At 34.7% G+C, this 22005-nt stretch overlaps 1 protein-coding gene across 1 annotated transcript; it reads right to left on the reverse strand.

Moving 5' to 3' along the window:
* Positions 1-1454: 1454 nt before the first annotated feature.
* LOC121327742 (OX-2 membrane glycoprotein-like) lies at positions 1455-21452 on the reverse strand. The gene is made up of 7 exons (XM_041271925.1): positions 21365-21452; positions 16631-16703; positions 14940-15266; positions 12309-12635; positions 10728-11003; positions 8097-8193; positions 1455-2030 (listed from the first exon to the last, which is right to left on the reverse strand). Exons 1-6 carry the CDS (start codon positions 21374-21376, stop codon positions 8129-8131), a joined length of 1080 nt encoding a protein of 359 aa, XP_041127859.1. The 5' UTR covers positions 21377-21452; the 3' UTR covers positions 1455-2030; positions 8097-8128.
* Positions 21453-22005: the final 553 nt, after the last annotated feature.

Genomic DNA, 22005 nt, shown 5'->3' on the forward strand with positions numbered 1-22005 from the left:
GTATAGTGTAGTTAGCTTTAGTGTTTTGGTCACATGTACTGTTTTTTTTTTTTTAAGTAAGCCTATTGAAAGCGTATAGACTTTTTTTATGCATGGGAACAGAGTTGAGAATGGGTTTTATAAAAATGAAGGGAAAAAAAAAAAAAAAGATTCTTGGGCCAAAATCCTGATTGATGACCCATAAACTGGATTCATATATTTCAGATATTTGATTTATTATTATTCTAAATTCTGTTATATCGTCTCACTAAGATTCATCAGTTTGTTCTTTGGGGGGAGTGGACACCTACTGTTAAGTTGCACATAAGAAGTTTGGAAAGTAATGCCCTTGTATTTTAGTTTAAATATTATCTTACCAGTTGTTGGTATTGTCTTTGTTTCCATGGTCTAGTTCAGGCTGGTGTTTGCAAACATTGTAACGAAATCAAGTCAGCAGTGTCTGCCAGCAGCTTGTTGATCTACCAAAGATAACAGATATGATACAACTGTCTGATTTTCCATGGATACTGTACTTGCACACTCATAATTCTTCATAAAAACCACCAATGGCTTGTGATTTTTCTCTCTGAATTACATTTCAAGTTCCTGTCTATTCTGTCTCTTACTTTGGTTTTCCACTATCTTTGAATTATTATTTTTTTGTCTATACAATATTTTTTTGATATATTTTACATAGTTTTAATTTACAGTACTCATACCAGAGGTTCTTTTATTAATAATAGAGAAGACACAAAATGTCAAATATTGTAGGCGTATACTGTGCAAAACCAGACAGACAAAGACAAAATTCATTTGATTTTTTCCTTGGGAAAATAAAATCATCAATGTTAATCTCAGATTACTTTGCTATTCCTTTTGGAAAATGGACTGAGTTGGGCTCTTAGAAAAAAAAAAAAAAAAGGTTTTAATGCTTAGTTTTAGGGGCAGCAATTAAACTTGAGGCGCTGTGTAAATACATAGTTACTACTGTCCTACTAACAAGCACGTCCTTTGTACTATTATGTACTGTTTTTAAGAACAACATCTGTAAAATGTGTAGGTTTTAAAAAGTATTACAAAAAATAGAAATAGCACATTTATGAATACACAGCAGTGTAGGTGTTACAGGGCAGTACAGGGCTACAATGCAAGATTAATATTTAAATACAGTATAGTTTACCTTAAGTGCAAATAATACTACTAAAATACAATATGAACTAGGATGCAACAAGTTATCATTGTACAAGTTTTCTCTCCAGTTACATATTAGTAGTGCAATAGTGCAAGTCCAGTGCAAAGAGGAGGGGTAGATCAAGAGATCTACAAGTGGTCTAAGCAAGTGAGTCTTGAGATTTAATATATAAAATACTCTGGTAATGTAATTATTTCAGTTAAAACACAAATTTCAAATGTCTGTGTTTATTAACTGAACAAGACAACAAACCTCAAAAAATGAAAAAAAAAAAAAAAAAAACTTGACCTACTAACTTCAGATATAATATACTATTTACCGTATTGCTGTAAAAGATAATTATACATTATTTAACTTGTTTGTTTTCTTGCATAATGTTGATAACATGTTACCATGGGTTTATTACAATGGATTCCAAGAACCCGTGAATAAAAGACAAACACCAAGCCAGAAGAACTAAGATTGCGTAAGATCCCTTGTTGGGACTCCCAGTACTGTTATTGAGAAACTAAAGAAACCTTCCTTAATGTTACTTTTGTGAAAGATCTAGAATATATACTTGTGGTCTTAGAACAATCAGTAACTGGAACTGGAAATGTATGCAGCGAACATATGAATTACCAGTAGTTTAGAAAGGTTAACCTTAAACTGGTTGGGGCAGTTCCAAAATGCTTGAATGTTATACTTTTTGATACTGCAATTTCTAACCCTAAAATCACACACTGAATGAACTGAATATGACCAACTGTAATTATCTGGAAATATGTGACATATGGGTGACATCATTTTTTCATTCTATACAGTGTGCCAGCAGTAGTGTATTTCCTACTGGAGCTGTCTTGAGTAATCATCCATCAGTCTGCAAAAAAAACAAAAACATTTGAATTGAATTAATCACTGTAACAACACCTTCTCTTTTCCTTCTCTAGAATGTTACTGTTATGCTGGTTAAAAATAATATCAGCATCTGACAACATTGAGCTAATGTAACAACATGACATTCAATCCGTGGCATAAAACTATTTTATACTATGCGGAAATACAATAAATAACGACTGATACATACCATAGAAAAAAATGAAATGCTATCAAAAAACTTTTATTTTTATTTTGAACACGGAACAAATCAGCAGCACAGTCTGAAAATAATTCCCATTGGACAACACATGGCTTAGGTATACCACAGAGTAGCATGCAACAGCAATAGTAGTACATCATAATCCATTAAAAAAACAGAATTAAATGTGGTAGAAATAGGTTACTGCCTGGAATATTATACTGTACATGATGCGGAATGACCTAATATAAGTTACAGTATTTGGTGAGCTTCATCATTCCTGGCAAACACAATATTCCAGGCAGTAGCCTCTATGTCAGGGGTGGCCACAATCCAGCAGGTTTTATAGGTCACACTTAATCATCCATTTCTAAAGACTTTACAATTTAATTTTGATTGGTTAAGCAGTATTTTTTAAATCTAAGTAGTCATTTGTTCAATTAAGTAATTTAGAGATAGCTTGGAACAAATACCTGAATGCCCCCCAGCTCTCATGGAGCAGAGCTGACCACTCCTGATTTAAGTGAACACTTTAACTTGCTAAATAGATCAACATCTTGCATTCTTCATAAATTGATGATTTAAGTGTTATCTATAAAAACTGCTGGATTGTGGCTCTCCAGCACCAGGGTTGGCCACCCCTGCACTATGTATTATATAAGGAAGTATAAAAAGCGAATTCTACAGCACAAAACCTCTCAGAATAGACAGCAATTTTACTGTTGAAATAAACATCAACACATTGGATTGATATGGTAGCAACAAGAACAACACAAGCCATAAATAGTAAACAAGTCTGATACAAACAGTTTGTATTAATGGAAACCACCTCCACTTGAACCAGTTGCGAAATGACAGTGTGTCTATGAGACTAACTCCGGTCTTTATATGTGTTTATACCAATTGTAACTAAGTGGGACAGTACTTAGATCACTGACATAATGTGGACCTCAATAGGTCCAAAAGCTTAGCGGCAATACCGAGAATATTATAGCTAAAAAAAAAAAAATCCTGAATAAATTGTACTTTTTTTAACTGGGTAATTTTGTTATTGATTTGTGTAAGAATGTGAAAATACTGAATGTAAAATGTTGATATCCAAGATCCGCAAGTGCAGTGAGTAATCTAATTGGCTTGATGTGTACAGTATCAAAATAACAAGATTAATAGTAGATTCATTGGCTTTTTAGGGTCATCAGTATGCATCATTATATGATACAATCAAAAATAGGGAAGTCTGACAGAGATATTCTGGCAACAATAATCTCCAAAATAAGGCTTTACCTCTTTGAACAATTACCAGTAATTCTATGAGAAATACTGTCACTGCTTTTCTTGGCATGTTGTCTGTCAGACTAGTTCTTGCCTGAAAATTCCTCTGTCAGCCTTTTTTCGTAATTTAATTCTCTGGTTGAAATACAAAACACACTGGTTAACTAGCAGACTAACTATAAAAACATTAAACCTTAAGCAATAAGTGTCTGCCACTACAGTGTTAAGAAATACCGGCTGTATATACAGTATATTAATGTTTAGAGATTCGCAATATGATCCCTTTACTCATATTAAATCAAAGCATTTCTAATGGCGTTTTTATTACCTTATTTCAATAGGTAGAATACTTTCTAGTTGAAATGCCCAGATTTATTGCAGATGTAGCCTGATTGTATTGTGGTATTTGCTGTGTGTATAGTGGAAGTGCTTTAATTTTACTGTAAGTTCATCCCAGACCCAATATAGAGACTGTAAGTAATGAAGAAGAGCATGCTGCAGTGAAGTTCAAGAATGCAGCTGGTTTATAAGTCTTCTCACACACATGTGCCGCTCCTAAACTAAAAGTGTTTTCGACTAAATATAATGATAACCATATGTCTTCTTGAATAAAATAACATTGCATTGAGCAGAAATATATTATACATTTTCACACAGCAATATACTTTACTGACTGCTATAAAAACATGAAAACAAACTTACTGATTAACTATGATATCCTATACCGCACTCTACTGGGGAAACACCACTGGTCTTTCCTTGCAAGGTTTTTATTTTATTTCTCTTTGGGAAAAATCACCCTTGTGCTAATTTCTCTTTAAATGTAGATAATAATGTGCAGGACAGGCCAGTTTATCTGGGCAAAGATGATTTATTGGCAAAGTCACAATCCCATGGCTACTAATCAACTGTGATGTAGTCATGGGAAACTGAATTTACTTTCAGCTGGGATTGTGCAGTGGAGTCATTATTTATAAATCTGGCATTTAACATTACATGCTTTTAGAAAATGGCTGTGTTATATTTAAAATGTTTCTTTTTTTTATTATATTTTATGCAGCACTAGTTTTAGGTGCTACTGTAATAAATACAAACATTTCCTCAATACTCTACAGGACATAAAGTATCTCATATATATGAGATATTATATATTATATATATATAATGCGGTTTAATTACAATTCCATATGTGGTCTTGTAGCCTTCAGGTTATCCAATTTGGAAATTATTCATTAATATTAAAATTAAGTTCCTCTGCATTTTTTCTACTTTTTTTTTCACCAGGAAAAAAAAAAATCTTGGATCTGTGTATTGCATCTGCCTTTGTATTAAGAGTAATATTCTGTTCTGAAGAATTTTTGTGGGGCAAGAAATTCATGTGCCTGTCACTTCTATTGAGAAGCTGCAAAAGGAAATGGTTACTCCCAACATTTCCTGTTAGCCCTTTTGAACCTTGAGTACATATTTCCATATCTTCACGGTGCCATACCAGTTAGAAACTACAAACACACACAAAAAAAAAGAATAATAAAAAAAAATTGGCGAACTGTTGGAAGAACATTTTGATACAGCTTTACAATACACTTAATCCTAGAAAACAAACAGTCCAGGTTTTTTTGGTTCTTAATTCGAGACAAGCAGACAAGCACCAGTCTAAAGATAAATTAATTAAATTTCATTGTTACTGTCACTTTATGTTTTTAATCATGTTGACTGCTTCTTATTACAATTATGCAAATATGGTATTTCCTAGAAAGCGAGCTGTTACTCAAGAAAAAATAAACACAAGAAATAATCACATCGACAGCACTGTTTCCATGGCTGCTCTGTAGTACAGCCCTGCCTAACAAATATACCCCATTATTATCCACAATTGCAAAGACACAACTAATTGTGCTTTAAAAAATCTTTTAACTGCAAAGAGAAAAAAATAAATATTCCAAGGTGATGTTTCAAAAATTCAAAAATTGCATATCAATAAAATAATAGCCTGACCTTAACGCTGACAATAGGAAGTATGTATGAACTTCAGGTGGTTTCTCAAAAGGTGTGTTCAGATGTATTCAACAATATTCTGATACTCGCTCCAGTACAATACTGTTGTACAAAGCACATGTTTTTTTTGTTTTTTTTAATCACTACCCAAATGTAAAAATACATTATAAATAGGACATCCTGGTTATCAAATATCAAGTATCCAATATTTTTTCTTACTGTATTGGAATGAGGTATTTTGTGAGATTGTAGTGTTACATACACATTATATTGGACCAATGCCACCTACATTTTCCCAGGGATTTTTTTCTGTCATTCCAGGTCAGCAAATAAATGTGCAACAGATGTCCCCCAACATTATCGTGCTTTGAAGCTGCTAACTATATGACCAATAGCAACATTAAGGTCACATTAAACTAAACAAACTTCTGACAGCCTTAATCAATTATGTTACAAAAATGTGTTTTCGATGAAAGTGTTGTGTAGAGAGAAAATGTTTTGGCCAGGAACACATTGTATCTTGTTAGTTTACATCTGTGATGGTTTTAACAAAAATGGTTGCAGCCTAATACACAGTATTAAGCAAATGTTGGTGTGCCCTAACAAACCTTAAACATATGTCTCCTATAAGTGAATCACTATTATTATTTCAGCCGTGCATGCGTGTTTCATTCAATTATTATTATTATTATTATTTATTATTATTATTATTATTATTATTAGTTTAACAATAACTACATTGCTTGTACAGTTTGCTTGTAATGCTCGTTATCTCTACTCAGATTCTGTGCTTTGAGCCCAGAAGCTGCTCTTCAGTTCTACTGTATAGTTACAATACCAGCCAGGTAACACAGTATATTTATGTTAGTAAACAGCATTTTATTTGGCCTCATCCTCATTTCCCCTCTTCAGAGACAGACAACTCCAAAGTAACAAGTCATTTATTTACAATAGGAGGAGGGTACTACTCTTCTTCCTGATTCTGGTAGTTTTTGCTACTGTGTTCTGTTATCCAGGGAATTAGATTCCCTTTTCCTGGTGAGATGGAAGTCGGTACTTTAGTGCTGAGCTGTTTCCCATAAGGTGTTCCTCACAGTGTAGTTATTTTTAACTATACTTATATTCCAATTCTATGCAATGACTTGTGTTGTGCTATATTTGAGTAGTTAAAAAAAAAAGGTGGCCAGTGCTTATCATTTGTTTGTCTTTTGTATCTGGAGTTATTTCTCACCCCTTCTTCTCTGCCACCTCAGCGGCAGCTGTATCTCCATTCAGGTCTGGGAGTGACTTTAAAACAGAGATGTTGGTTTGTTCTTGGATTAACAAGGCAGAGGTTGGGTGCAATCTGGCCACCACACACTACTCAAGAAAACATCTTAACCACTGCAGAAAGCTGTTTAACTTGCTCTCACCAGCAAGGATCAGAATGTGTCATTACAGTGCTTTACACAACACTGGCAAAGACATTGCTTAGTGCATAAGGAAGAAGATGGACCAGGTTGGAAGGTGGTTACCAATAATGGAAAAAAAACATTAGTAACATCAGTAATATTTTTGCTTGTAAATTAACTAATCAGGGTTTCCTACTAATATCTTGACTTTAAATTATACTAAAGTTAGAATCAAGAAAGTAGAGGTCTAAATGCAATACCTTTTGATCCTCAGTCTGTTCATGATTTTAGGCTATTATACACAGCTATAGCCAAAAGTTTTGCATAAATCTACAGAATGAACTAATTTTGCTTCATAAAGTCAAATGAAGCCTGCTGAATAATGTTACATTAACATATTGAATGACATATCACTTTGTAATTTTCCATATACTTAACCTAAAACTGACAAAAATGGTCAAATGTGACATTTTGAAATCTAACATTAAATACTGTACTGGTATATATATATATATATATATATATATATATATATATATATATATATATATATATATATATAATATATATATATATATATTATAATATTGTCTCAATCCTAAAATTATAGGTGATGCAAAACTTTTGGCCAGAGCTGTATACAGTACATGGACCATATAATTGCTTCACACAAATCTAAATGTAATAACACTGAGAAAAAAATGCAACATACAAAAAACACCTAAGTAAACATTGTAGTATGGATATTTTCTCTATTACATTCATTAATAAGCCATGAAAAACAAAGAAAACGTCAGCCCTGTTGTATGTAAAATGTGTTGTGCGACCATCAAACAATATTTAGTCTCTCAATTTGTGATGAGGTCACTGAACAGGGGAAATAGGCTTAGTTGTGCAGATATGTGGCACATTTTACAATCCAATATGGTATTATTCTGTTTCATAGTAGTAGTATTAGGTGACACTAAAAAAAGAAAATGTAGCTGTATGGTATGTTATAATTCAAACTGAAGCCAATTGCCTTTTCTCAGACATTGTGCTTTACCCTGAGTCCAGAAGGTGCTGTTCAGTTCTGCTGTAGTTACAGTATCAGTCCCATACTGTAACACTGATCACACACAGTGTCTTTCTGTTAGTAAACACCATTTTATTATAAATCAGTTTAAAGTTATGATTATTTAGTATTATCAGAAGTTAAAATGGGACTTACCACCAGTCCTTATGTACCAGACATCTCCACAATCATACACATAAACAGAAGACTAGTAATGCTGTGCAAACCATGAGGATATTCCTGCCACTTGCTCCTGTAACCAAAACAAAAGCATGTTTTTTCTGACACTGCTCTTTCTGAAAGTACACTTATTATACAGTAGTCTTTTCAGTAATAGTTTTTATTTGAATATACATTTAGTAAATGTCTGGAATTATCAAGAAATACATTGCTTTTCGGACATCTACCGAATGGTAAAAGCACTTGGTTATTCCTGAGATTAACTGGTAAATGTCCAAAGTAAACCGTTTATGTTTAATACCAGTAAATCTTAAGAGACAATATTTAAACTTTTACACACACACACACACACACACACACACACACACACACACACACACACACACACACACACACACACACAATGTATGCATAAGGTTTAAATGATTAAAACAGCTGAGTAGAAAGCAGTTACACCTCCTTTCAACCCTATATATACTGTACATGTTTTGTTTACATGTGTGCTGAACACTATATGTGGTTTACTATAGTTTCCCAGAGGAACATATTATTAAGGGACTAAAATAACTTTGGCCAACAGTCATAAAAACACCAGGCACTAGTATTCTTAGATACAGTCAAGCACTGAAAAAACATACTTGGCTCATTACAGAGTAGTGGTGGCTTTGCATGGTTACAAAATACGAGACAGAATAGCAAAATGTATTTGGTGGTTCATCTGCAGGCCATTTGGAGATTTATATAATTGTAAGAAAACATGGCCTACAGATGGTTTCCTTAATATTTCTTGAGACATTGAATCCTATGAATTCCTTCATAATCAATCTGCAAAAGTGGTAAAGATTTAAAGAGTGGTGTTTAAATGCATTCACCACTGTACATTTCAATTTTTTTTTTTTTTTTTGTGGTGTCTGTTTTCTACATTCATTTACATTATCAGACTTTAAATTATAAAGAAACGGGCTCTGATTGATTGAGCTATACGGGGAGTTCGGCTTAGTGCTGAGATTTCAGAAGTCTGGAGGTCTGTACTGTATATCTAAACTATATCATGTAGTTGTCATTTGTATTTCTAAATACATGTATAAACAGATTTAATTTTGACAAACTTGGGTAAGCAATGATGTAGCTCTGTGCCCTTTCCCTGGTGTGTGTGTGTTTTTTTTTTTTTCCCAATTGTTGGTAAAGTAAGCAATGGAATGACACGGTTTCCATATGTGCATTACAATACCTCTAACATCTATTCATTCAACACCCTCCTGGAATGTTGCCTCTTACTTTTATATAATGCATTTTAAGCAGATACAGATGGAACATAAAGTACAAGTAAGATAATGCTATGAATTGGTGAGTAGAGGTTATTCCAGTTATCTCTCTGTAGGAGAAATCACTGTGTTTAATTGCAGTCTGTGTTTCTCATAAATTATACAGATTAACTTGTTGCAAATACACATGATACAGGTGGAAATCTAGTTTGTGTAAAGAGGGCAGTTTACAAAAAGGGAGAGTGTTGGAAACATGGATCGAGAATTGATTAGCAGTTTGCTACGCATGTCAGGGCTATACTGGTGTTCTTTTCTGAAAGGAGACTAATATTGCAGATAGCAGACTGTTTGGTTCAAATTGCGTGTACTGCTAACCATTGATAGAGACGTTGTGTCTACAAGCTTCTTGCCCAACATTGACTGCAAGCTAACAAGATAACAATGCTGTGGACTACAATTAGCACAGGCTCTAAAGACTTCAGAGCGATTAAAAGAAATAATGCCACTGGGATCAAAGGGGTCTCAAGAAGATAACAATAGGCAGATTTATGGACCTTTTGTCTCCAGGAGTGTGAAGAATGCACTGAGTTCAGAGGTTGTCACACTAGACTACACACACACACACACACACACACACACACACACAAAATAAATTAAAGTACCTTTGATATTGGTTAAGTGTCACAGAAATAGAAGGTGGACCATCTACACAGAAGGGTATTTAATGTCATGCAAACATTGTAATGATGAGTATTCTGTTTGTCCTGTACCTGGGACCAGACTCCCTGCGTATTTCAATAAACCTAACAACTGATTGAAGAAAAGGACTCTGTGCATTTTCTTGAATCTACTTAATCACCATCATTTTTTTAAGTTACTTCAGAGAGTATAAAGGATGTTCTATTCTCAGCTATTGTAACATACAGAAAGCAAACATCCAGTTCACATACCGTTCAAATGGGTGCTCGCTGCATGCTTAACAGTGTTTCTCAACAGCAATTATATCTGAGGTGTGTCTTACAGGAATTACAGAAACGTGACTTTGTTTTGTGAAACTAAAATCTGGGAGTTTTATTAAAACTGTTCTTTGATTGGTGACTTAAACCATGAACTTTTATGATCATAAATGCATGCCTGAATCTGGTTTTAAGTACAAAAAACAGTACTTCAGCGCACTGACCCTCATACACACAGCTGGATATTGAGTATCAGCTTAAGGGTTTGATCGCTTTCAAGTGTCTAGTTTTAAACCTAAAATTATAAATCAAACCCAGTACTAATTTCTAGTACTGGAATCCACAGACTGTGAACGTGACACATTGAAATATATAACAGCGCTCACCTTGATCACTCATAGATACTGTGATTGGACTCTCCAGACCAGGATGCTGGACCACGCAAATGATATCATCTTCAGAAACACTGGTCTGTAGAAACAAGCTGCTAACCACCAATGTGATCCCAGCTGGATGCATTTCACTAGTAGTGGTGACGTTTTCAGTGTTATTTCCTCCTGCAATATTCCATGTAATCTCTGGTGCTGGTTTAGCAGAGGCTGTGCAGTTGGCTTGGATTCCATCTTGTAAACGTTTAAGGTGTAGTTCAGGTTTAGGCAAAACTAAAAAATGAAATAAGAACATTTAACAACATGAATGAAAGTTGAATAATAAAATAAAAGCTTGGTAAACACTGGTACTAAAACAAACAGTTAAATAGTTACATTATAACTGTATAATGTAAATTATAGTAATACTTAAATACTAAATACTGTACTTTATACATAGTACCCTCAAGAGGAGCATTTTTAAAAATAGGTTTGTTTTTATTTGGTCTTTTAGGCTATAACGTAGTACAGTTGTTTTTAGTTATTATTCTAAGCACAGCAGATGTGGATCATATGTTTACAATAACTGTTCTTCGGGGCATGGGGCCTGTGATAAGGGTTGTGTAAATCCTGTAACATTATCACAGGCTATGTTTATAATGAATTTTGACACCCAGAATGGAACTTTCTTTTCTATAATTAATGTCATCATACTGTCATTATTCTGTGCTTTTCTAGATTTTGGAAATACACTATATGTTCCAAGCATGAAATGCCTGGTGGTGCTAGGCCAGTGTCAGCTTTGTACCATTAATACCATTCCATGGGTCAGAATTCATCAAATTCCAGGAACGTATTGAATCTTACTAAGACATAAATACACTTCCTTATCTCCTGTAATCCTGTTTAAAATCTTGAGTTAAGAAATACTGATTGCACAACTTCAGAGCAAATAATGCAAGGGCTAATGAAACTCCATATAAAAAAAAAAATATGTGCTGGCCAGGGAAAGGGCACTGATTATTCGTCAAAAGTACAGTCTCAGGTTGATCTGTTTATACTGTACATATATCAATTACAGATACAACAAAGTATATAGTGGGATATATTCAAGTGGTTTATAGATATACACTTGATGCAAATACTTTGTATACAAAACATCCTAGTACAGTACCTTCATACTATCGCTGATAAACCATTGGTCTCAGCAGCAAGCAAAACTCTGTGTTCCGCTCAATCAGTAAAGCCATAGATTCTGATCCTTAAGATTGTAACATTGAATCCTGCTGTTGAAAATTATTGCAATACAAAGGCACGTCTCTGACTATCATTCACAGGTACTTGTCTTATTATAAGTATAGCAATTAAAACCTCTCTTTGAAAATTTAAGATTTGGAGTTAAATTTGCTCCCTCAATTTTTGTTGTAAATATAGTTATTTCTTCCCCTTTAAAATCATTAAATAGTAGTCTTTCATAGCAATTGTCCTATGATCTAAAAGTGAATGTTGTCTATCGGTATGGTTTAATTTAATTTTGGGAGTGGAAGAAGCTTTTGTAAATTTGCATGATACAAAAAAAATATTAAACACTCAACTTACCATATACAATCAAGCACGTACTCCCATTCTTTGCTCCATGAGGAAAGATATCAAATTCACAGAGGTAACATGCTTCATCACTTATTGTTACTGTTTTTATAGAAATAGCAGTGTTGCTTAGTCCAGGATAAATACTGAATCGATCTTTAAATTTATGTTTGACATTATCTCCAAATCTTATATTGTATGAAGCCAGGTCCTCAAGTTTGTTGTTTTGCAACATTTTCCACCTGACCTGGTGAACACTCTTGGGTATCCCATAATAACACTTCAAGGTAACAGGCTGGCCCACATCTGCTGTCACAATTCCTTCAGTCTTAACCCGATCTGCAAAATAAACAATGAAGTTAATTTGTGTTGGAAAAAGCTACCAAGACAGTGGGGTCTATTCAAGTGATCTCAATAATACTGCCACTCAAATCAGTAAAAAACTCATCATACAACCAGAAGTTTCATGTGTTGTTACTGAAAGAAATGAGTTGAAGAAACTGGCTTGCACTGTAAGAGATGTTAGTGCTTTTTTAAAATAACTTTACTATCGTCAGGAATTACCCTTAATAAAGTTGCCCACAGCAAAATGTAATACAGCACAGTGAAAGCATGGTATAGCAATGTAAGCATTGTGAAGCTGTATGGGAAAGCACATTTAAAAGCATGGCAAACCAGGGTAAACTGTGGTAAAGGCATAGTACAACCATGGGAAAAGCATAGTAAAAGTGCAAAAAAACCTGTGCAAAAATACAGTGGTAAACTTTTCAACGGTAGGTTCTAAAACTGTGTAATTCATGTTGTCTCATGTTGTTTTGTAAACTATTTACCAATCAAGAGTTTTTTTTCACCAGCTATGCCTAAGCAACAGATATTACCAAGCTACTGAAACTCGAAGACAAGCGGTATTTCAAACCATGCTCAAACTGCACTCTAAGCAGCAGTGGTTTCACTAGATAATTATAAACGTTCTGCAAAGGATGTAGAACAGTCAGTGTGCACTTGATAATTCTGAGTTTGAATCTGATAGACATGAAATGAAAACAAACACAATGCACGAATAGCTGAGGAGTTGCTTGGAAGAGAAGAACACTATGGAAGTTTATTGTAGTGAATGTTCTCATTTTGAGAACATGCCCTCCCACTGACTTAGCAAATGCTGTTCAGTACCATATCTGCTTCTTTGACGAGAACGAGTGAAACAAAGTTTTGCAAAGCCAAAATTAAAAAAAAAAAAAAAAAAATAATACTAAACACATACAGAGATTGTTTAAAAAGTGCACACAAATCATTTAGTTTGGCTAAGATCCCTATCCACCCTGCCAATCTGTGTCCTGTCAATTCCCACATTGCTAACATTGTGCCACATTGGAGGGTTCCAGATAGGTGAGGGTAAGGGCAGGATGGATTAACATTTTTACTGTGTGATCAGGAAATAATATTTGATGTTGTCTGCTAATATTTGAAGTTGTCTTTGAAGTTCACTGCAAATATAAAAAATCATAAGATGGAACAATCGTGCTCCTTGCCGTGTCCTCTAACTCGGTCTGGAAATAGTTCAATTGTGAGTAAGCAGCCATCCATAAAAGCAAATTCATCTTGAAATCATGAAAAACACAAAAAAGTGCAATTCTCCCCGCTGAAGCTGCATATCCCCACGGAGACATATTGCAAAGAGGGGTCGTACTGTACGCATGTTTTGTATACAAACTATTTGCATCAATTGTATATCAATAAACCACTTGTCTAATTGCCATGGCATTTGCAGTGGCCCATTTTTTATCACAATTTATATACTGCATCATAATCTTGTACATCATTTTAGAGTTTAGCATATATATAGCAAACCTCTTGTCCAGATTTGATTAAATGCTAAGGATATTTTTAGCTAATGAATATTAATGAAAGGTAATGAATACATCAATACCTCAGGATTTTTCACAATCAGGCATTATATGACACAAAAAATAAATAAATAGATAAGGACAACCAGTAGAGCAATTAACGCCACAAGACTTGGCCTTGATTCAGTACTTCAGCTGTAGCAGAGCTTGTAGCTGAGACAATGTACAGTATCCAATCTCCTGTCATAACCCACTCCAACTCTAGTTATACAATCCCTTCAGGGCTAATGAACCAAAAATGTAGTTTCAACACAGGAAATGTACAGGAGGACAGATTGTGGAGACAGTGGTCTTTACCCCACTCACAAGTTTTCTCTGATGGGGATTTACCAAAAGCATCCTTTACCTTTACAGTAGGAGACAGGGCTCCCATTTCCAGGTTGCTGGAATCATGTGACTCATGGGACACAAGAATTGCTTGTTGCTTGTAAAAGATGCTAAGTTTAGGACTCCCTTCCTTCCTTCCACTTGTCACCATTAGTAATCAACTGTGCATAATTTGTCACTGTTGTTGAATAACACTTTAATTGTCTCACTACAACCTTAAATAATTCCTTCATTACAGAAGCTATTTATCTGGCAATGCTGTAATGTGTTTTGTACTGTGGAATAGAACCCTAATGCACTGGCCTATAGAATTCTCGAATGATCGAAATGAAACCGAAACTGTAGTGTACCTGATTTGTGTATTAAAGGGAAGACTCTCAAAAACACAATTAATCATCAAAACAAAACTTACCAGTTATACTGATGCATGTCTTCTCATGATGCTCCCCTTCAGGGTAGGTATCAAATAAGCACGTGTAGCATCCCTCATCGGTAACTGTGATAAGGCTGAAAGTAATGGAACTCGTCTGTGGTTTGTAGAGGGATATATTTACTCGGCCACGATATTCTTCACTGACCACTGCATTGTCATTCTGGTTGTTTGAAGCAATGCTCTTGTCTGGGTTCTTCTGCCACCTGACCTGTTTTACTATCGTTCCAGCCTCTATGGTCACATTACATCTGATGGTAAGAGGTTGGTCCAGGGTTGCAGTTATGTTGCCCTGTGTTATCACTTTAGCTGAAACAGAATTTGTAAAAACATTTCGAAAATAACCACCAATCATGACGATTGTTAAGCAATTTCAATCACAACAAAGCTTGATAAAAATGTGTAAACAACCATATCTATATATATATATATATATATATATATATATATATATATATATATATATATATATATATATATATATATATATATAGAGAGAGAGAGAGAGAGAGAGAGAGAGAGAGAGAGAGAGAGAGAGAGAGAGAGAGAGAGAGAGCAGTATTAACCACTTCAGGCCGTGCAGTTCTAATGATATATACCACTTCTGGGGTGGTTAAAGACCCTGGGCTGATGCCTCGGGCCTTATCACCACCCCAGGCGTAGTATATATCATGGGAACCGCATGGCCAGTCGTGGTTTATACCTTATATATTCCTTAGGTTTGTTCTTTTTCTGCAGCCTTCCAAGAATTATACTGCACTGTACTCCAGGGCCTATAAAAATTAATATAGTTGACATCGTGGGTTACAGTTTGGTAAGCAAATTGGGGAACTGTGGGGAGGAGAAGTTGTAGGTACAAGTAGGGTTATATAGATGTCTGTTTGTTTTAGAAAATAGCAACTTAAAAGAAAATATTGTTTGGTTTTGCAACGGAATGTTGTTAAAATCTTTGTGTTGCAAAACAATAAATACATTGTGATTTACCTGATTAAAAGCGGTCATATTCAAAGCTATGTTATTTGTAAAGGAATAGTGATTTGCCACATTTGAAATACCTAAAAGTCAGGACTAGACAAGAAACTTACTTGTAGGATGGAGCACTTTAATTTTTGTATACTGTAGTACTTTTTTGTAACTCAGTTACCTTCCCTCAGGACTAAGATGCACTATTCTGTATATGAATAAATTGCATGACAATTCTAGGAGAGTCTATACACCTAAAGAGTAACAAATATTAAGCATTACATTTCAATACCATAACTATGGTTATAGTAGAACAAATGGTTCTAATATATATATATATATATATATATATATATATATATAATATATATATATAATATATACAGCACTCCTCTCCTGTTCGTTATCCAGTATAAGAACGGTTCTAGATTGAACCTTAGCAAAATACAAGCTTCCTAGAAAGATCAGAAAAATATGAGGGTTTAGCTATTCATGTTTTGCTCTGCAATGCAGTCTGCTAGAACATATGCACTGGCATTGCATATACTCATCACAGCTTGTTATAACAAACAGCAACTGTGCGTGTTCTCCCAGACATACTGTATGAAGGTGTCTAGATATTTTCAAACTGTAAAAAAGTCCAAACATCCATGTATACAAGAAAATGGTTTCATATGGGATGTGCTCTGTAAGCTTGCACTTTAACTTACCTTGTAACTGCGTTGCCAGAATCAGTGACACAATCAAGCACTGATACAGTGAAACTCCAAGCTCTCCTTTATGCTAGAAAGAAAAGAGTGGCAATCAAGTAACATTAACTCATAACAGAAAAGGCACAATTTTTAAAAACATATTTTATGGTGACTCTTAGCTGACTGTGGTTAAATTACTTTTTTGACAGTGTTTTTCAAGTATTTATAGATTGTATAATATGTTGCTCATAATAACCACATGCTCAATATTCTGAGGACCAATGTAACAATTTCAAAACTTATAGAATTTACAAAATAAGTACCGGTAAACATATTTATATAGAAGCTGTGATTTTCTGAAAGTAAGGACTTGCTGAGATGTTTTCTTTTTTTGTCTCCCACAAACATGGTAGAACTAAAATAGGAACCATGTGTCAACCTGCATAACTAATGTAAAATACAGGAATTATGAGCATTTTCCTAGGATCACACCTGCATATAGTTAACATAGATACACAATTTTTTCAAGGTTGCAATGAACTAGTATCTCAGTCTATTGAGATGAATGGGAACAGCAAACCATACGACTTAAAGACAAACTGCTTTCAACTAAAGAGCAAGCTGCGAAGTCAAGAGGTAAGTAAATGTCTTATTTTGATGTTGTTATTATTAACTCAACAGCCACCAGGAGGTGAGTCATTGCAAGCTGCTGCTGTGCTGGGGTAACACCAGGCAGTTGTTTGTTTCCCACAATTTTTCATTGATTAACAAGGATTTCCATATTGATTGGTTTATTATGCCAATGGTATCCCTGACATGTATTTTGTATAATATAAAAACAGGATCTCCCTGTTGTAAGTCGTCTTTAGTAACAATGTGCAAGACAGTGAATCATTGTCAAAAGACTGACTGTAGGTGCTCAGCTGGCAGATGTTTCACAAGGAACAGTCTGAAAACTCTAAGAATGTTCGAGAGCAGTTCATGATGCATGTTTCTACATCAACGTCTCCAACTATCCTGAAGCATTTTGTTTCCCCAATTAGCAAATAATGTTATTTTGTTCAATGTTTTTAAACCAAGCCAAAAGTATTTAAAACTCTAATACACCAATAATTTACACCCATGAACACCAATTACCAGGAATGAGCTACCTTCCACTGGAACACCAACAAGTACAGGCAGCAGTTATGGTTTGTTTATCTGCACACCTGTCTAGACAGAGTGGTTTATAGGTTTAAACATCTGCTGATGTTTTTAAAATAACACTATTCATGACTTGTGGTATGATTATTATTTTAGAATTGAATCCAAATAACAACATTGTCAATAATAAATTGTACCCTTCCACAAAAGAATGTGTAAACTCATATTTTACTCTTTTTAATACAAGAAATAACATGTTTAATATGTATGATACACGGCAATTAGAAGATAAAAGAGTAAGAAACTGCCTAATAAATGACTCAGTTAACATACCAATAGCTGAAGGGCTTTTATTATCCCTGTGATATACTTTTTGTTGGTCCTTTACAGGACAAAGCAGCTGGGTCTTGCCAGTGATCTTACCCAGTAGAATAATTTTACAAGAGAACAATGGCAATTCCTTTTTTTGTGCCTTTCTGTAATAAAACATTTATTTATAATACAATTTGCCTGTTTATGTACTGAAGCGGTTCTGAAGCTGTCACATATTAATACCAAAGTTTGGCAGTCCCATTCTTGGTCTTTACTGTTCTAAAGTAAAATGCATGTCGTCTACACTCCTAAATTAATCTATATTCTGTACATCTTGTATGTGATTTTACATACATGCTTTGAGCCCAATAAGAAGTCAGTAAATATTTGTTACAATTAAGTCCATTCCCACACTTCACTTATCACCAGCTCACCAGCAGTAGCTGGAGTTTTCAGCAGGGGTGTCAGCTGCAAAAGTGAATCTTACTCGCAGCTGGTGAAATGATCAGGGGGTGCTGCTGTGGAAGGAGGATCTAACGACTGCAGCTACCAGGACAGTGTCCGATATCCAACACTTTCTTTACTCTCTACTTGCAAGTATAAAGGCTTTCATGCTTCTGCAGTTTGGGTCATGCTAGAAAATTAAACTTTATACATACAAACATATCAATAATATAGACCAGTAATTCTGAATGTGTAGAACATACAGTACAGTATGAACTTGGACAAGTATATGTCCCAGTATTAAAAAAAAAAAAAAAAAAAAAAAAAAAAAAAAAAAAAAAAAACTTTTAGCATGGGAAATGACACATCACTGTAGGATTGTTTATAATCGATCCCCAGCAGGTAGGATGATCTGATCCCTCACAATACAGCAACAACAACACAATGAGAAATCAGTGGACTGATAAGAAAGTTAACCACAACAGTCCAAAGTTTAACTATAATATACAACATTGTATATGTTCTCTTTTGAGAATATTACTTGAGTTTGCATTGTGAAATAATACAAAACAATACTTTAAATATATTTGTATTTTTGGGCACTATGAACCAGCCTTCTTAAAGGCAGCTAACAACACAACAAGTAAATGTGGCATTTACGCCCTGCAATAGATACCATGATCCTTCTTGATCCCTGCACATAGACCAAAGTTTCCTGAGTTATTCCTGAGTTTCCTGATTTAGGTCAGTTAATGGTATTAAAAGTATGTGTTCAGTCCTAACACCGGCTTAATTCTAGTGATGCTGTACATTTTGTTAGTTGTTCACGGGCATTATGTTTCAAATACAGCTGCATTCCTGTCTTTTCTCAGAATGTGAAACACCAGTTTTGTTTCAGATGGCACTGGACTGAAAAACAACAGAACAACAATGCTGACGTGTCAAAGCAAAGGGCCAGTATTGCACCGCTGACATTAGGTTGAATCGACAATCTGAGAGGAGTGATTACTGACTGCCAGTCATTGGATCACTACAGCTGTATCTTTCAGTAAGCCTTTGTTCTCTTGATACCATTGCGGAGGTAGATACCTGAGATACTACTCGGTTCAGAACTCTGAACCTGGGTTACAAAAGAGAAAAGACATGAAACTAACTGAAACTCTCTCTTCTAATTTGACTATCAGGAAAGCTGGGCAGATTCTTCACTGGCTATGCAATCTTTTCTTAAGGGAACCACACTCTACAGAGATGAAAGAGACAGGATTAGTAGGTTCAGCTAAGGTAACAGTAAAATACATTATGTGGATCAAAAAAACAACTACACATATTTAAAAAGGGTAACATGCATTGTTTCTATTTACATAACAGGCTATTTGTATTCACTTTCCTTGACCCTCTGTCCCCTGTGGAGAGTAAGGCAATGTGTCTCTTTGTTATGAAAGTCAACGTGTCAAAAACATCAAGTTCTGCTTCCTCTTAATGTTCTAGTTTCCAGTTGGAGGAAAATGGGAGTTAACTGATTTATTTTTTTCCTTAGCAGTATTAAATTACACTATGTGGCTCTAAGTTACAAATACAAGTAAATGTACAGTACAGAGTGCTTCTAGACATGATTCTCTGAAAAATAGAAAAACTGCATTTGAATATGTTAGATTACGACACCACACAGTACATTGTTCTCATTCTTCTCCAGACAAGTCAGCATGTAGAAATAAAACAGGCATTTAAAACATTTACACGTGGCATTCTGGTGAGAGTGGATTAGAATACCACTTCTTGCTTTTTATGACTGATTGTATACCTGACCACTATATAAAAGCATCGGTCAATGGGATATATGCTTTGCCATTGCTGCCAAGTTATAAAGAGGCAGACTTGTAACGAAGCACCATCTGATTGCATCCAACTCAACCGAGGCAATCACCCACTGTCCGCATTGGTTGAAACCTGACATCTCAAATTGTCATAAATTAAAACTTTGTGTGGGGAGAGCTGTCCTGCATTACACATCAACTAATAACAGCATCGAGTGGCTAAATATTCAATGGTCTTTGGATTAAAAGAAAAATCTGTCCAATGGCGCCACTGACCATTATCACATTTCAGCACTGGATGTGCCATAGTCCAAATCTGGTATATATTCAGTCATTGCAAGCATAACGGTACCATGTTATACTTTGTATCTATGTTATTCTTTATAATGCATTAGGTATACATTATTTGCAGGGTAACCGCTATTACCCCAATGGAGTTTTAAAAAATGTCTATTAAAAATGTGACAGAAAGGTATGTATTTCCAACCGTATTCCGGGAAATTAGCATTGCCCTAGCCGACACTACCACTCAGCAGCAGTACTGCGGCTGGGATATATATTTTCTTTTCTTTGAAGAGCATAAAGTGACTCTGATGCGGGCTAAAGATGAAAGCAAAGCTACACAGAGACATTGATTTTCCGAGAAGGTGCATTACTAAATCATGAATATATATATATAAATATCAAACAGTAAGCTATAGTGAAGACATAAGCAACATAGTAATCAAAACGCTCATTTGGAGCCTAATGCTGAATCCACTGCCTAAGACATCAGCCTCCGAAAGGTCTTACGCTGTAAACTGGACTTTCAATCAATGTCATTGTTTTTTAAAGCAACATTTTATTTTTGAAAACATTAATCTCCTGAGGAACATATGCATGTGTATAGTATGTAAAACCCAACTGTTAAATGAACGTTTCCGCACTGTCTCAAATATTAAATAGTCGCAGTAACCGCAAACATTCTCCAGCCTCTCTAATCGAGCAGGTCTCGTTGTTATCCTCAACTAAACATTACATAATAATAAAAAGAGCTTACCTTTGTGAACATGATCAACTTTCTGTAAACGTGATGATTGCTAAGAAAGCAAGCCCCTTACAGCAGGACAGAGCCATGGTTTGGAATTGATGTATAAATGTCCCGCCCCTAGACTGCAGTGAGTAGGTAAAAAAGTGCGCAAAGGCATCGTGATGAGTGTGTCATTTCAGTGTATTATTATTATTATTATTATTATTATTATTATTATTATTATTATTATTGCACTAATCAATGTTTCAAATATATCTGCAGACAACTAACGCTATATGTTTTTCTTATTAAATTCAAAACAAGTAACTCGCCTTTTTTGTTGAATTTTTTAATACTATTAAGTGGTATTATTATTATTATTGTTATTATTATTAGTGATTTACTGTATGTCAACTCAGCACTGGAGTGCATTAATTACAATTAGCGTATACAAAAAGTGTAGCAGTTAAGCCCCAATCTTTTTACCTTGCTGCTGTAGAAGGCCACCACGAGCAGGCAGAAAGGTGTTTACATGTCTGCAGGATCTTTAAATGTTCTGGAGGAGACCTTACCCTTCTTAAATGATTAACACTATATATAATTCATCCGTTTTGTGGCTATTTATCGTGAAATATAATTGTATTCCTTATAATGGGCTATCACATCTACAG

Source organism: Polyodon spathula, chromosome 15 (assembly GCF_017654505.1).
Source record: "Polyodon spathula isolate WHYD16114869_AA chromosome 15, ASM1765450v1, whole genome shotgun sequence".
Taxonomy (NCBI): Eukaryota; Metazoa; Chordata; class Actinopteri; order Acipenseriformes; family Polyodontidae; genus Polyodon; species Polyodon spathula.

What these genes read in the sequence shown, in the direction of transcription:
- LOC121327742 (XM_041271925.1), bottom strand. An exon ending in TCTGGCAACGCAGTTACAAG is followed by an intron (nt 15,267 to 16,630) that starts GTAAGTTAAAGT and finishes ATTCTGTTTCAG; the next exon opens with CTAAAGTGATAACACAGGGC. An exon ending in AGTATCTATGAGTGATCAAG is followed by an intron (nt 8,194 to 10,727) that starts GTGAGCGCTGTT and finishes TTTTGGTTACAG; the next exon opens with GAGCAAGTGGCAGGAATATC.